Source organism: Squalius cephalus (genome assembly GCF_949319135.1).
Source record: "Squalius cephalus genome assembly, chromosome: 15".
Taxonomy (NCBI): domain Eukaryota; kingdom Metazoa; phylum Chordata; class Actinopteri; order Cypriniformes; family Leuciscidae; genus Squalius; species Squalius cephalus.
Window position 1 is genome coordinate 18,892,058 of NC_137136.1, and position 16,674 is coordinate 18,908,731.

The 16,674-nt window shown below is 35.2% G+C and overlaps 1 protein-coding gene across 1 annotated transcript; it reads right to left on the reverse strand.

Moving 5' to 3' along the window:
• Positions 1-366: 366 nt before the first annotated feature.
• abhd16a (abhydrolase domain containing 16A, phospholipase) lies at positions 367-13,677 on the reverse strand. The gene is made up of 20 exons (XM_079893633.1): positions 13,526-13,677; positions 12,234-12,290; positions 12,017-12,083; positions 8,841-8,927; positions 8,623-8,708; positions 8,461-8,534; positions 6,972-7,079; positions 6,701-6,815; positions 4,754-4,855; positions 4,574-4,637; positions 4,435-4,484; positions 4,158-4,281; positions 3,974-4,078; positions 3,821-3,884; positions 3,309-3,365; positions 3,160-3,222; positions 3,002-3,078; positions 2,205-2,303; positions 1,134-1,180; positions 367-901 (listed from the first exon to the last, which is right to left on the reverse strand). The coding sequence occupies exons 1-20, from the start codon at positions 13,625-13,627 to the stop codon at positions 809-811; spliced, it is 1,641 nt and encodes a 546-aa protein (XP_079749759.1). The 5' UTR covers positions 13,628-13,677; the 3' UTR covers positions 367-808.
• Between the last annotated feature and the right edge of the window lie 2,997 nt (positions 13,678-16,674).

A 16,674-nucleotide genomic window follows, 5' to 3' on the forward strand; every position in this document is an offset into this window, starting at 1 on the left:
TATATATATATATATATATATATATATATATATATATATATATATATATATATATATATATATATATATATATATATATATATATATATATATATATATATATATATATATATATATATATATATATATATATATATATATATATATATATATATATATAAAAGTTTTAAAAATGTGTGTATATATATATGCAATATAAATTAATTTATACTTGAATATAGAATCTCAAACTATATATTCTCTCATGTTTACATTTTAAAGAAACATACAATCATACCATTTCAAGTACAATAACAGACTTTTATTTTGTGTGAAACAAATAATCACGTGTTTGAAGACTTAGAGAAATCCAACCACAAAAAAAAAAAGAGTATCCCCTGTTTTTATTTAATATTCATATACAATATAACATTCAGGACATTTAACGATACGATTTGTTCATAATTACAGTGCTCCACGAAATAGAGGATAAAAATAAAAACAGACTGAGAAAGAGGCAAGAGATCTCTGAGTCCCATCACTGAGTCTCTCAAAAGAAACACGTCCAGACGGTGACGACAAGCCTGAGTGTCGACACATTTCCAACCCTCATTTTCATGTTAAATACCCACTGCGATGGAGGCATGGCACAACCAATAGTTTAAAATGGTGTCAAACCATGTGAACGAACAAAAAACGAGTAACCCTGTCACATTTAGATGAATGACTAGTTCTAAACGCCCTCCTGCCGTCCCACAGAACTGACTCCAATGTACCGGTATGTGATTCCCATTGACCTCTGGCCTCCAGCGCTCTCTTCCTGTCCTTCTCATTGGCTCTCTAGTCTCCAGGGAGGCCTGAACTCAGAAATGGGGAGTGGAGTGCAGTGTGTGGTATCAAAATTTCGCATATACTTTCGTGCCTGAGAGAGAGAAAGAAATGACCAGTTAATTAAAACAAAAACGTACTCAAAAGCCCTTAATAGCTTAAACACTATAAAGACAGCAATTATGGTTTGAACTGTGATAATGAAGTATTTAAAAAAAAAAAGAAGCATTTAAGAGCTTATTGCACTCTGATGTGCAAGAATATGGGTAGCTACAAAATACAATACAGTAAAACAAGGTGTATACTCTGATATTTCTGTTACATACCAAGAATAGAGCAAGCTGTCTTCTGCCCTCGAGTGTCATGTCTTCACCTAAAACAGAAGATCAGATCGCCGACAGTCAAATGTAAGTATTGTTTTAAGCAGAAACTGAATGTCCTCGTTTCTAGCACACCACCCCATTTAAAGGGTTAGTTCACCCAAAATTTCTATCAGTAATTACTCACTCTCATGTTGTTCCAACCCCGTAAGACTTTTGTTCATCTTTGGAACACAAATGAAGATATTTTTGATGAAATCTGAGAGCTGTCTCACTCTTTCAAAGGCTTCTAGGCAATTTCATTCTGCCGCTCCAGAAAAGAAGTAAAGACATTGTTAAAATAGTCCAAGTGACTACAGTGGCTCAACCTAAAGTTCAAGTGACGAGAATACTTTTTGTGCGCAAAAACAAAACAAAAATAAGTTTATTCAACTATTCATTTTCTTCTGTGTGGGCGTTCACGAGAGCGCCACAACGCGTGCGCGAGAACTGAGAAGATGACGCTCACGATCATTTGATGGGAAAGTGTGAAAGGTAAGCCATTCATTTTGCGACATTGGGAAGGCACTTTTACGTTTTCTCGTTGGTTTCTCACGATTCGGACATCAAGGAAATGCACACTTTAGAACCATTTTAAACACTACATCGAGACCCATCTGCATCATATTCTCAGTTCTCGCGCATGCGTTGTGGCGCTCTCGTGAACGCCCACACAGAAGAAAATGAATAGTTGAATAAACTTATTTTTGTTTTGTTTTTGCGCACAAAAAGTATTCTCGTCACTTGATGAACTTAAGGTTGAGCCACTGTAGTCACTTGGACTATTTTAACGATGTCTTTACTAACTTTTCTGGAGCGGCAGAATGAAATTGCCTAGAAGCCTTTGAAAGAGTGAGACAGCTCTCAGATTTCATCAAAAAATATTTTAATTTGTGTTCTGAAGATGAACGAAAGTCTTACGGGGTTGGAACAACATGAGGGTGAGTAACTACTGACAGAATTTTCATTTTTGGGTGAACTAACCCTTTAAATTCTGGAAGTGAGCATGGCTACTGTGTATGAATCTGAAGCACGTACCAACGCTCCAGGGGAACAGGGTCTCTCGGTCTGTCTGATAGGACTGCAGCACAGACAAGCACCAATCATCATCCACCTCATAGCCGGTGTACACAGATTCTGAGGAACAGGGTAAAAGTGACATTCTGCTTAATACAGCCAAATCAAACACGGAAAGAACCCTAGAAATTGGGACTGATACTGACAATTCTTTACATATTAGGTGCAATGGCCAGTATTCTAATCAAGATGTTTTCAAACTTTCTAATGCCACTGACCCCAAAATGATTATTCACTTCCAAATTTATACTGTACAAAATAAAAATATATTAAAGTGCATGAAAAATATTATCTGGAAAATATTTGGTTTCTATTAAAGGATAGCTCACCCAAAAATGAAAATTCTGTCATCATTTACTCACCCTCAAGTTGTTCCAAACCTGTATGAATGTCTTTCTTCTGCTAAACACAAAAAGATACTATGAAGAATATGGGTAACCAAACAGTTGATGGACCCCATTGACTTCCATAGTGTGGAAAGAAAAAGAAAAATAGGGTCCATCAACTGTTTGGTTACTGACATTCTTCAAAATATCTTCTTTTGTGTTCAGCAGGAGAAGAAAAAAAAGGTTTGGAACAACTTGAGGGTGAGTAAATGACAGGATTTTCATTTTTGGGTGAACCATCCCATTAAACGGACACTATCTGTATTCTATCCACCATTAACCATGAATAAAAACAACTGAACTGTCAACTGAATAAAATAATATAATAAAATATTAATAAAAAAAATTGAATTTATAACTATAAAAACACACCTCCTTCAATCTGTGTCCCTGCTGCGAGCCACTGCCTGACGGCTCTAATCGCATCATCTGTCATGACCTTAGGATACCTGAGGGACGGAGAGACCGAAAGATGAAAGCAACTGAAGGAGCGGAGTCAGATTAAGCTGCTTGTGTGAATGGTGTCTGACCTGTACTGGAGTAGTTTGAGTAACAGGTCATTCCCTCTGTTGGACATGATGTCTTCTGGACCCCTGTATCAAAACACAATACGGCCACGTCAAGATCACGTTTGCCTCCGCGAGCGCGAATGTGTTTATTTGAGTCCTGGATAACTCACGTGGTAGTGATGATTTCATCTTTGGTTCTTCTGATCAATAACACTGGACCCTGGTACCTGAAACGAGAGCCAAAGTATTTAAATGGAGCTCAGGCTGTAAACTTTACGTGATTTATTGAAAGTCACCATGAAATCAAAATGAACCATTCTTATTTTTTTAGGAAAATATTGCAGTTTATTATAAAGGACTTCTCTGTGCACATTATTTATTAATTCATGCGCCCTCATAATCTTTAATCAAAATAACTTCCCCTCTTGCAATGACTTCTATTCTCTGATGACGTGTTTAGTGATGTGAGGGCGGGACAACCTGTCACTCACATGACATCACTAGCAAACCACAACCATCCAATCATCCACTCAATTCCTGATGGAGAAAATCAAGTCCCGCCCTATTTTTGTTCTTATTCTAGAAGCCGTTTCACTCGGATAAACATCAACATAGAGAGGAAAAGACTGTTGCGACTTTCATTTCACAACGACTTTAATAGTTAAAAACAAAGACGACTAACTTGCAAAGCTGTTCAGCATTGTTCAGGTTCATGTACTGCCTCACCGTATGGGTGACCAAGGGTCCTGAGGAAATGGAAACAAACGGATTGATCAGTGAATTGTTCGGGTAACTCTTTAGAGATGAATAGAGATGAAGAGAGTACAACACTCACTCCAGCTTTCTGGCATGACCTTCAGCGCAAGGGGTAATAGGTCATCAAATGAGGCATCTAGAACCAGAGCTCGGATCTCTGGGTATGACATCACAGCCCAACTGGCTAAAATAGAGCAAGACATTAAGAATTACAGTAAAACAAATGAATCATTGTGTCTGTTGTCTGATCTGTGATGGTTTACCTGTGAAGCCCCCTATTGACCAGGCGTACACGATAATGTCACTCAACTGGAAGCCCAGTTTGTGAACGGCAAACTGAATGACGACGTCCATCGCATTGGCCTCGTTTTGAGGAAATGGAACTCCCTGAAAAAGCAGGAGAGAAGAAAGTACACTGAGGTTTTTAGATAAAACACATACAAAACAAGTACAATTTCATGTATTTAGTGTACACCTCATTAGCTGTGTGCTGTTATGACAAGGTCAGCGTGAGGAACAGATGGCGTGATGTTCACTTACTGTACTGCCGCCAAACCCTGGGTGATTCCAGCCCAACACTGAGTATCCACCTATTAACACAACAGAGGAAACAGTTTCACATCCATCTAGTGCATGAATGTTGAAAATACAACAGACACACTGAGGTAAACACATTTACCGTCCAGTGGCGTATTCATGCAGCCGACCTCATAGAATCCTGCGTTTCCCTCACAGCAGATCACCTGTGATAATCATATCAGCATTGGAAAGTGGCTTGAGGTAATATGTCATTATGTAACTATACTACTTTCCTTCTCTGAAGCTTGTAATGGCAAATTTACACTATTCAGATTCTTACCAGTGTTTTTCCGGCTGGTCCTCCATCTGTCCTCCGATCCACAAACATGGTGTCAATCTCATTCCCATCACAAGCCACCAGTTTGTTCCGCTGACCGTCATACTGAACACAACAGGGCAGAGATGGGGTTATGACCTTTATTCAGGAATCCCACACATTTAATCGACAAATTTCCATATAATTTCTTGGATACACGTACCATACAAAAGTCGATCAAAAGATTTTAATTTCAAATAAATGCTGTTCTTTCAATTCATCAAAAAATCCTGAAAAACTGCACCACAGTTTCCACAAAAATATTAAGCAGCACAACTGTTTTCCACATTTATAATAATAAGAAATGCTTCTTGAGCACCAAATCAGCATATTAGAATGATTTCTGAAGGATCATGTGACACTGAAGACTGACGTAATTAAGCAGAAAATTCAGCTTTACTATCACAGGAATAAATGACTTTTTTTAAATGTATGAAAATAAAAAAAACTGTTATTTTACATTGTAATAATTTTTCACAATATTACTGTTTTTACTGTATTTTGTTCAAATAAATGTAGCCTTGAGCATAAAAGACTTCTTTCTTACTGACTGAACATATTTTCGGCTTTGGTTATATATATACAGTACAGGCCAAAAGTTTGGACACATTACTATTTTTAAGGTTTTTGAAAGAAGTTTCTTCTGCTCATCAAGCCTGCATTTATTTGATCAAAAATACAGAAAAAAATGTAATATTGTGATATATTATTACAATTTAAAATAATTGGTTTTCAATTTATTATACTTTAAATTATCATTTATTTCGGTGATGCAAAGCTGAATTTTCAGGATCATTACTCCAGTCTTCAGTGTCACATGTGACATCCAGTCAATCACATGATCCTTTAGAAATCATTCTAATATGATGATTTATTATGAGTGTTGGAAACAGTTCTGCTGCCTAATATATTTGATGAATAAAAGGTTAAAAAGAACTGCATTTATTCAAAATAATAAAAAATTTTTTTTAATATAAATCTTCTTTATTAACACTTTTTATCAATTTAACACATCCTTGCTGAATAAAATTATTGATTTATTTAAAACAAAATAAAGAAAAAAATTACTGACCCCAAATTACTGTCCAGTAGTGTATATTGTTGTTATAAAAGATTTCTATCTTGAAAACATTTGCTTCTTTTTTTTTCTTTTCTTTTTTTTTTTTTTTTTTTTATTCATCAAAGTATCCTAAAAAAGTATCACAGGTTATGAAAAAATATTAAGCAGCAGAACTGTTTCCAACTTTGATAATGAATCATCATATTAGAATGATTTCTAAAGGATCATTTGATAGACTGGAGTAATGATCCTGAAAATTCAGCTTTGCATCACCGAAATAAATGATAATTTAAAGTATAATAAATTGAAAACCAATTATTTTAAATTGTAATAATATATCACAATATTACATTTTTTTCTGTATTTTTGATCAAATAAATGCAGGCTTGATGAGCAGAAAAAACTTCTTTCAAAAACATTAAAAATAGTAATGTGTCCAAACTTTTGGCCTGTACTATATATATATATATATATATATAATATAATATAATATAATATAATATAATATAATATAATATAATATAATATAATATAATATAATATAATATAATATATACACACACACACAGTATATATTTTATAATAACAGAATTCAACTAATTGTAAATATTTTTCTATGAAATGGACAAGCATAAGCACAGAATTTTCAATATTGAATATAAATGTTTTAGGATTTAATTATTTTGTATTGCTAATTCCATTTTTTATTGCTTATTTATTTTTAAATCTGTGATATGTCCAGGTTTTTCATGACCTTAGAAATTACACATTTTAAAATGTGAGAAGTTTTCCTGAGGTCTTTTAAATGATCTGTGTTGTAGTATGTGTTTGTAGCTATCTTTCGGTGTTACCTCTTCTACGAGTCTGGCCTGACCCTGCTGTAACATGGGCCTCATGGCCTTCTGAAGCAGACCCACTGACCCCGGGTACAGCATCCTCCGCCCGAAAGAGTGAGCTATCAGATAACTACACAAAACACACACAGACTCAAACATGTGGCATGACTGCTGATGAATATGGAATAGAGGTCACCAGTTACCAGACCTCATCTAAATCTTTGTATTTGTACAACCCTAACAATGAAGTATATCCCTGCATGTGTGTAAATCACATGCTTGTTACCTTAAGATGTGGCAAGGCAGCGTGCGAACTGAACTCAGCACACCGTCTGCTGCTCCTCTGTGTTTTGGCTCTGGACGCAGCAGAGACACGCCGCCTTTAGACAGCTTCCTGCAGACAGAGGAAGTGCGGATACATTAGAAACATGCACTGATCTCAGAGTTAGCCAATGACACCCAATTAAAGCAAATTCCTTGAAAACTGAAAGACTGACCATTGTTAGTTTGTTTTTTAATTATTTTCGTGGCAAGAAAAATGTATGTTAAACCATATCCAAATTTTATTTTTGATAAAACTCTATATTGGGTTTAAAGGAGAACTCCGGTCAATTTTAACATTGAGCTCATCTGACTGCAGTAGATGTTAAAGATATAAATAAAAATGATGTTATTTCAGCCAGCGCACATACCTGTATTTACATCCTGTTTTCGGTCGAAGCCCACAGTAATCGATTGTCGAGTTCACGCGCATAGGTTTAGTACGTACGATCATGCGCCCGAACTCGACAATCGACTACTGTGGACTTCAGCCGAAAACAGGATGTAAATACAGGTATGTGCGCTGGCTGAAATAACATCATTTTTATTCATATCTTTCACATCTACTGCAGTCAGATTCACCGTGTTCACTCTGAAGGAATCACTCACATGGCTGGGCACTTGTAATGACACATCAAGGATGTTAAGAGGCTAAAAGCAGGTTTAAAACTTGCCCCATTGAAGTCAACAGGGTGCAAATTTTAAAAAGAGGATAACACGGTGTAGGCAACACCGATTTTTGTCGTTGTTCTCTGTACTGACAGCACTCCAAATTTACAAAAAAATGAGCTCAATGTTAAAATTGACCAGAGTTCTCCTTTAACTTTGTTTAAAAATGTGTGTAAACTGAATAAAAAAGGGTTTCTAACAGAGTTAAAACCAGAACAATCTCATAAAACAGGCTTTAGGGATAAAGGATTTTGACAAAAAGATCATGTTGGTGAATCTATTTCCAATATTAAAAACCTATTTGGCAACAGGTATAAACAATCTGGACCCACAGATTTAAAAAATGATGTAAACCTCTCCTCCCAACTTTGGGACTAATTTCATGGAGTTTGTTCATGGTGTATTGATCCCACTCTGTTTGCCATTTGTTATTAATATAGGAATTTATTATAGGTTTTAGATCCATAGGAGGCAATTTATGAGGCATTGTCTGCTTCCTTGTTTCTAGTTATTCCAGTGTCCAGGTATACAACAAAAGTAGATATGAAAATTATGAACCTTTTGTTCCAGCAGTTTGCATAAAATTATTACAAGTGCTATGTGATCATTTTTAATGGATGACACATTGCTTCAAGTCATGACTATGAGTCTGTATTTATAAGTAAATTATAAATATAAATTTCTCTATTCTGAGATGATAACATTTGCTTCTGCTGTAAAAATCCAGCTGCGGTCGGGAATGGATATTCCTCTTTTTTGGTGAGAGAAAGACAGGCTTTACTTACGGACTACTAACTTCTTTCCAGCTGAAATCTACAGGCCAGTTTTTGAAGTCGAAGTCAAAGCATGCCAGTTTTTTCTGTAGGGGACATAATCAACATCAATTTAATGTGTTCATTAAAGCAAAGCTCCATGGGAATCTTCCTATGACACTGCTACTGTGTCACCTTGTTGCTAGGTGTGTGGTTCTTCCTGGTCTCCTCCAGTATGCTGAAGAACTGAATGTACTCTGGGTTTCTCCAGCGCCCCCACCCTAACAACAGCACAGCGGTACAAACACAATAATGTTACTAAGCTTATCCCTGTATTAAATGTTATTTTACAACAGTGTGGAGTAATTAAGCAGAAAAACATTACTAATAAACAATGTCAAATATAGAGTCACCTCTCAGACAGGCTACTCCCAGCAGACAGACCAGCGCTGTGCCAACATACTGACTGAGAGGAACCAGCTTACTGCTGCAGATGTACCCTAGAAGAGATAGCATTATTAATAGCCCACAATAACTCATCACAATATTAATGCTTGGTATTACAATTGTTCAGTCTGACAGCATGTAGAAAACAATATTATTCAGGGCACAGCAAGAGAATGTCACATTTTACATGTTTACATGTTACATACTCACCAAAGCACATTTATTTGATTAAAAATACAGTAAAAACTGTGAAATATTGCTTCTATTTAAAATAAGTGTTTTCTGTTTAAATGTATTTTAAAATGTACTTTATTCCTGTGATGCAAAGCTGGATTTTCAGCATCATTACTCCAGTCTTCAGTGTCACATAATCCTTCAGAAATCATTCTAATATGATGATTTGTTGCTCAAGAAACATTTATCTTTCTTTCTTTCTAACGCCATGCTAGCTTCTATGGCTATGTTCATGGAGAGCCAGGTTTAGTTATTCAAAAATAAAATCAACGAAGATGTTTAAGAATATTTTTTTCTAAAACCTTAAGACTAAATTTTGGATTTTACTTTTTAAAAACCTTTTCAAAGGTTTTTCAAAGTTCCTCAAAGGGGTGGAAATATTACAGTCCAGCAAAATATGTTTAATGGACAGTGGATAAACAATGGGGAATTCTGAAACATTTATTTTTATTGTTGTTAGATACAGGATTGTTTGCTGAATGAAAAGTACAAAAGAATAGCATTTATTTGAAATGGAAATCTATTGCAACAAATGTCTTCACTGTCACTTTTGATCAATTGAATGCTGAATAAAACAAAAAAAAATCTTACTGACCTCAACATTTTGAACGGTATGGTGTATTTTTAGCAGGGTGTGCAAAAATCTGAACTACAGTTCACCTGAGACAGCAGAAACTGTTGACTCTTTTTATTTGTGGTCAATAACGTATTACACTAATCTGCAGATATAATCTGTCATTTATAAAATTACAATGTACATTACAATGTACTATCAATGTATTATAATGATAACAAATACAATTAGTAGCATTTCCTTATCATTTAATTACACAATTATTAGAAAATGCCATTAACCACATCTCTGTAAGGCCCAGACTCTCTTTTGCAAGACAACAACATGATCTCCAACCACAATCCACTCCTTTAACAGCACAATATCCAAATGATACTGAACAACCACAATAACATAACTACATCATACTGGATACAACATTAAAATACAGTAATTACATGTATTCAGTACTTCATACTGTATATATGCACCATTAAAACATCTCTGATTCAGCTATTTGAATATTAACTAAACAAGATCCTACCTTGGCTTGGTCATGATGTAAAATACAGCTAGTGAGTCAGCAAAGAACTTGTTCGGTTTATAAACTACAGCATAGCTCATACACAACCTGAACATCAGAACTCCTCAGGTCTGCTTAGCAGAACAACATCACTGAAAGCTCTTATGAATGAACCAGGCTAAAAATACATACAGCACTGCTGTCAGAGCATTAGCCCGTGACTCATTTGATATGATTACACCGACTGAGAGTAACGTTAAGACCGAACCAATCAACACCTGCTCGTGTAATAACATTAAGATTTGCATGTAGAATTGCACTATACTGTGCATATTATATTCACAAAAGGGAAACAAGAACCGGGAAAAGCTTTGACAAGAATATTGGAGCATGAATAAAAACACTTTTTATATTTTGTATTGGATAATATTATATTTATACTTAATAATTTTATATGTTGGCTATAAGTAATTTTGCAACTACAAGTCAACTTACTAGAGTATTAGTAGACTGTCTGCTTAATATCTGCTATTAATACGTATTTTGATGCTCCCCCAACAGACTTTCTACTGAATATGAGTAACCTTGCAAGTACATGTCAATTTATTCTACTAACCCTAACCCTAAAATAGGGCTGGGCGATATATCGCATGACATTGTTAAGCGCATCTCGTCAGTAAAGCCGGTTCATTGATTAGTAGTAAATCGCCATCACCTGCTTTCAGATGGAGCGGCATTCACTACAAAGAGCCGTAGTTAAAGGAGAACTCCGGTCAATTTTAACATTGAGCTCATTTTTTTGTAAATTTGGAGTGCTGTCAGTACAGAGAACAACGACAAAAATCTGTGTTGCCTACACCGTGTTATCCTCTTTTTAAAATTTGCACCCTGTTGACTTCAATGGGGCAAGTTTTAAACCTGCTTTTAGCCTCTTAACATCCTTGATGTGTCATTACAAGTGCACAGCCATGTGATTGTCGATTGTCGAGTTCACATTGACAGCTGACAGTCTGAGATCACGCGCGTGAACTCGACAATCGATTACTGTGGACTTCGACCGAAAACAGGAAGTAAATACAGGTATGAGCGCTGGCTGAATTAACATCACTTTTATTCATATCTTTCACATCTACTGCAGTCAGATTCACCCGCGTTCACTCTGAAGGAATCACTCACATGGCTGTGCACTTGTAATGACACATCAAGGATGTTAAGAGGCTAAAAGCAGGTTTAAAACTTGCCCCATTGAAGTCAACAGGGTGCAGATTTAAAAAGAGGATAACACGGTGTAGGCAACACAGATTTTAGTCGTTGTTCTCTGTACTGACAGCACTCCAAATTTACAAAAAAAATGAGCTCAATGTTAAAATTGACCGGAGTTCTCCTTTAACTGACAAGCTGAGCCATATCGCATTAATATCGCGGACGTATCTCCTGCGATAATTAATGCGATATGGCTCAGCTTGTCAGTTAACTACGGCTCTTTGTAGTGAATGCCGCGCCATCTGAAAGCAGGTGATGGCTATTTACTACTAATCAAGGAACCGGCTTTACTGACGAGATGCGCCTAACAATGTCATGCGATATATCGCCCAGCCCTACCCTAAAAGTCTACTAATACTCAACTAATAATAAGAATAATAATTCATTACATTTATATAGCGCTTTTCTCTATATAAATGTATAGAGAAAAGCTAATACTCTAACGAGAGTTAGTTGACATGTAGGTGCAATGTTATGTATAGTCAACAGAATATCTAAAGGAGACCATCAAAATAAAAGTGTAACCAATAAGTGGTTTGCCGTTGTATGACGCTGTATTTGTGTTTTACCTTTCCTGTAGAGATAGCAGAGGAGCAGTGGAGAACTGTAGTATGACAGAGACCACAGCACTGAGGCCTGAAGGACAACACATGATAGTGATTCAATTTCACATTACAAAACTTGTGGATTTTTGTTTTGCTTTTGACAAGGATAAATTCATTGAAATCACTTGGTCACAACACAAACTGTAGAGAAAATGTGCATGAAACATCACTGAACTCATACCCAACCGAGGATGCTGTCCGTGTGCTTCTCCAAACCTCTGGGCTGATAATTCCACCCCTGCAGAAGATAAAGACATGCCAGTTATTATGAGTATCTTTACAAAAGTTTGCTATGGTGACCATAGTGTTTAGCACATAAAAATACCACAGATATTTTACAACAATAAAAACACGGTCACTTGGTATTAGAGACTGACTCATAATATGCTTGATGGATATATTTTACTGATATTCTCATTTTTCTACCCTTCAGGAGGAAAGTGTTCCTTTCATAAACAACATATTCTTTTCAAACATTATTTTTCATGTAAAAGCTTTCATTCTGAAGTGAGACAATATTTGATGCTTACAGTCATTCATATCTTTTCAAACTTTGTTACCATTTATATTTCAAAACAACAACAACAACACTATTATTATTATTGAAATATTCATAATGAATATTTGGTTTTACTGTTGTTGTCTAATGATTAGGGTATTTATTATTGTGCCTCAAGACAGAAATAAAACGGTAAGTTAAAATAATAATTAAAAACACGCGTTTATCAACAATTATGGACAAAATAACATTACATAAGCATTATCAGTTACAAAAAAACAATATCAGTCAATCTATACAAGGTTTAGCCACCATAGTCGTAATAAATAAAGATTGAAAAAGCTTCTTACATTATTTTATTTTTTAAGGAGAGCCAATTAATTAATTTTTATACAGTAGTCAATGGTATTTTTATAAGTCGGGATCATTTTGAATAGGTAGATTGTATTGCTTTCATGCATGCAGTATTAATTAGAGTTTCTGTGAAGACATGGGTAAGAGAAAGAGATGGTGAACACAATATTAATCAATTATTAATGCAACTAAGTACGATGCCATGCCAATGGCTAACGTCTGATAAACTAAACAAAAACACAATGAAACGCAATCAATCAACGGTGATAGTGTTGTTATGGTTGCGCTCCTCATGACAGTTGGTTTGAATGATCTGTCACTGTCAGTCGACCATTAGAGCTAACGTTAAGCTCAATTCAGTTAGCAAACCGCTCTCCGTCAATCGATGTGAGCTGCCTATCTAGGGTTCTAGTTGTTTAGGACATCATTGGCGCATAATACAAACGTTTGAATCAAATCAAATTGCATATGATGCCCAAACTGCTGTCTAGATAGGCAGCTCTCTAGGATTTAGGACTCCGCCAACAACGCGATAATGCACTTCCGCACATCCGTGCAAGACTGATCTCGGCAGTGTTTCATTGCTACGGGTCTGTTTAAAGGGGAAGGAAGAGTCGTACCCTGCGGGGCGTTCTGCCGTCGGCTCGTGTCTGGTCCGGTGGGCGGTGGATGCGCTGCAGATTGGGCCCAAAAAGGCACCGGAGCCACATCCAGCCGGCCATTCTCACCTCGGTCAGGAACTACGGCGGCGTGTGAGGATCACACAAGTGCTACCGTAGCGCATGCTAAAACGCGCCTTTACACGTCACAGTTCGATACGTTTCAACACTGGTGTTCAAAACATTATTCTTTACATTGAAAAAAAGAGTTTTGTGGAGAGATATAGCAGACAATACTAATCAAATAAATAAATTTATCATAAAATGTTGCAATCAATAAATTAAACGTGATCATAAATAAGCCTAACTCATAAACGTGAATTTATTTGCTCACGTTATATATATATATATATATATATATATATATATATATATATATATATATATATATTTATATATACATACATATACAGTGCAATGCATAAGTTAATACACCCATGCTAAAGTTGACTAAAAAGAGGAATAAAAAATCATATTTTGGAAATTGAACTTAATGCCTTAATTTAAAAAATTAGGAAAAATCCAACCTTTTAGGACACCAATTTTCTTTGTGAATGAATAATGTATCGTAAATAAATAAATGTTCTTCCTTAAAATACATGGTGCATAAGTGTGTACACCCCTATGTTAAATTCCCATAGAGGCAGGCAGATTTTTATTTTTAAGTATTTTTTTTTAATTAATTTTTAGGATACTATGCATCCTGATTAAGTTCCCTTGGCCTTTGGAATTAAAATAGCCCCACATCATCACATAGCATTCACCATACCTAGAGATTGGCATGGTTTTATTTCAGTTAGCCTAAAAGCTAGTTTGATTTGCATTGAGAGATGATCTTATGGAAAGTACTCCATGCCAATCTCTAGGTATGGTGAAGGTGATGATGTGGGGCTATTTTAATTCCAAAGGCCAAGGGAACTTAATCAGGATGCATAGTATCCTAAAAATTAATAAATAAAAAAATACTTAAAAACAAAAATCTGCCTGCCTCTATGGGAATTTAACATAGGGGTGTACACACTTATGCACCATGTATTTTAAGGAAGAACATTTATTTATTTACGATACATTATTCATTCACAAAGAAAATTGGTGTCCTAAAAGGTTGGATTTTTCCTAATTTTTTAAATTAAGGCATTAAGTTCAATTTCCAAAATATGATTTTTTATTCCTCTTTTTAGTCAACTTTAGCATGGGTGTATTAACTTATGCATTGCACTATATATATATATATATATATATATATATATATATATATATATATATATATATATATATATATTATGTTCTGATATTTTTTCATGATATATTGATCTACTTATAGTTTTATTCTAAATACACATGACAAATGCATTTATTAATAAAAAATAATGATTCTATTTATTATAAATATTTTATTACATATTAAATGTTCATAATTGTATTTTGAATAGGTATTTTATTATTGAGTCAGGACCGATTATCAATTGATATGAGTTTTATGTTTACAAGACACAATGCACCTTTATGTATGCATACACTGTAAAAAATTTCTAACCTCTCCAAGTCAAAATTTTTAAATTGGCCCAAGTGCAATTCTTGTTGCAATAGTCTGTTAACATTGGCTCAATGAGAAATAATACGTCAGACTAATTGAAAAATTTAGATGTGATCAGTCACTAGAAATTTTTGACTTGGGGATGTAATTTTTTTTTTTTACAGTGTAATACATTTAATACACCAGGTGGTAATACCTAAAATATCATAGTGTTACTTCAAAAAAAGAAAAAGTCCATAAAAATAGGGTCCAATGTCCTTTGTTAATAGGCCTAACCCCAGATCCAAAAAAAGTTGGCACATTTTGCAAAATGCTATAAAATCTGTGAATCTGTCTGACAAATGTACAAAGAAAAGATGTCCAATGTTTTCACTGAACAACTTAATTATATTTTGTAAATATGAACAAATTTAGATTTGGATGGCTGCTACACACTCCAGTTTGGAAATTGAGGATACACATTTTTTTAGTGTGGATTTTTTGCCCAATCTCGCCTGATACAAGACAGCTGCTCAATAGTCTGTGGTCATCGTTGTCTTATTCTCCTTTTCATGATGGGCCACATATTCTCAATATGAGACAGGTGTGGACTGCAGTCAGTCAAGCACTCTATGGTGTAGAGTGTCTAAGAAACCACTCTGTTGTAACACATCCTGAATGAGGCATTATCTTGCTTCCCATTGATGCCATTAAATGTCTCTTTACAATCCCAATATAGTCAATGGTACCTTCACACACATGCAAGTCACCCATGCCATTTGCACTGATGCACTCCTATACTATAACAGATGTTTGCTTTTGCACTTGTCAATGATAAAAGTCTGGTTGGTCCCTTTCATCTTTGGGACTGAGAACTCAATGTCCGTTTTTCACATAAACAAGCTATGGGGTTATGACCACAGCACATACTTCCACTGTCTAGACCATCTAAGACAAGCTCTGGCCCAGAGAACTCGGTGGCATCTCTGCATAGAATGTATGTATAGTTTTCTCCTTGCATAACAAGTGGCATTCCTTGACGCAGCAGCAGACTGTGTTAAATGACAACGGTTTCCAAAGTACTTCTGAGCCCATGTGGCTGTATTTAAGAGTAGCGTGACGGTTTCTCATGTAGTGTCATCTGAAGGTCACACATATTCAAGAGGTTTCCTGCATTGCCTTACACAGACTGAGATTTCTCTGAATCTTGTTACAATATTATGTATGGTAGATGGTGAAAGACCTACTTTGCAATCTTGCATTGAGAAATGTGATTTTTGAATTGTTTGACAATCCTCTCATAAAATTTGGCACAAAGTGATGAGTCATGACCCATCTTTGCTTTGCTCCTTTTACCCTCACCTATTACCAATCCACCTATTATTGTGGACTGTTTCAAAAGAGTTTAACTTGGATATCCTATAAGCTTTTCACTTTTATTTAGCTTCTGTCCCAACTTTTTTTGGAGAGTGTAGCAGCCATCAAAACCAAAATTTGTTTGTTTTTGCAAAATACAATTAAGTTGTTCAGTAAAAAAACAAAAAACAAAAAAACATTGGAAATCTTTTCCTTGTATTTTGTCAGTTAAATAATG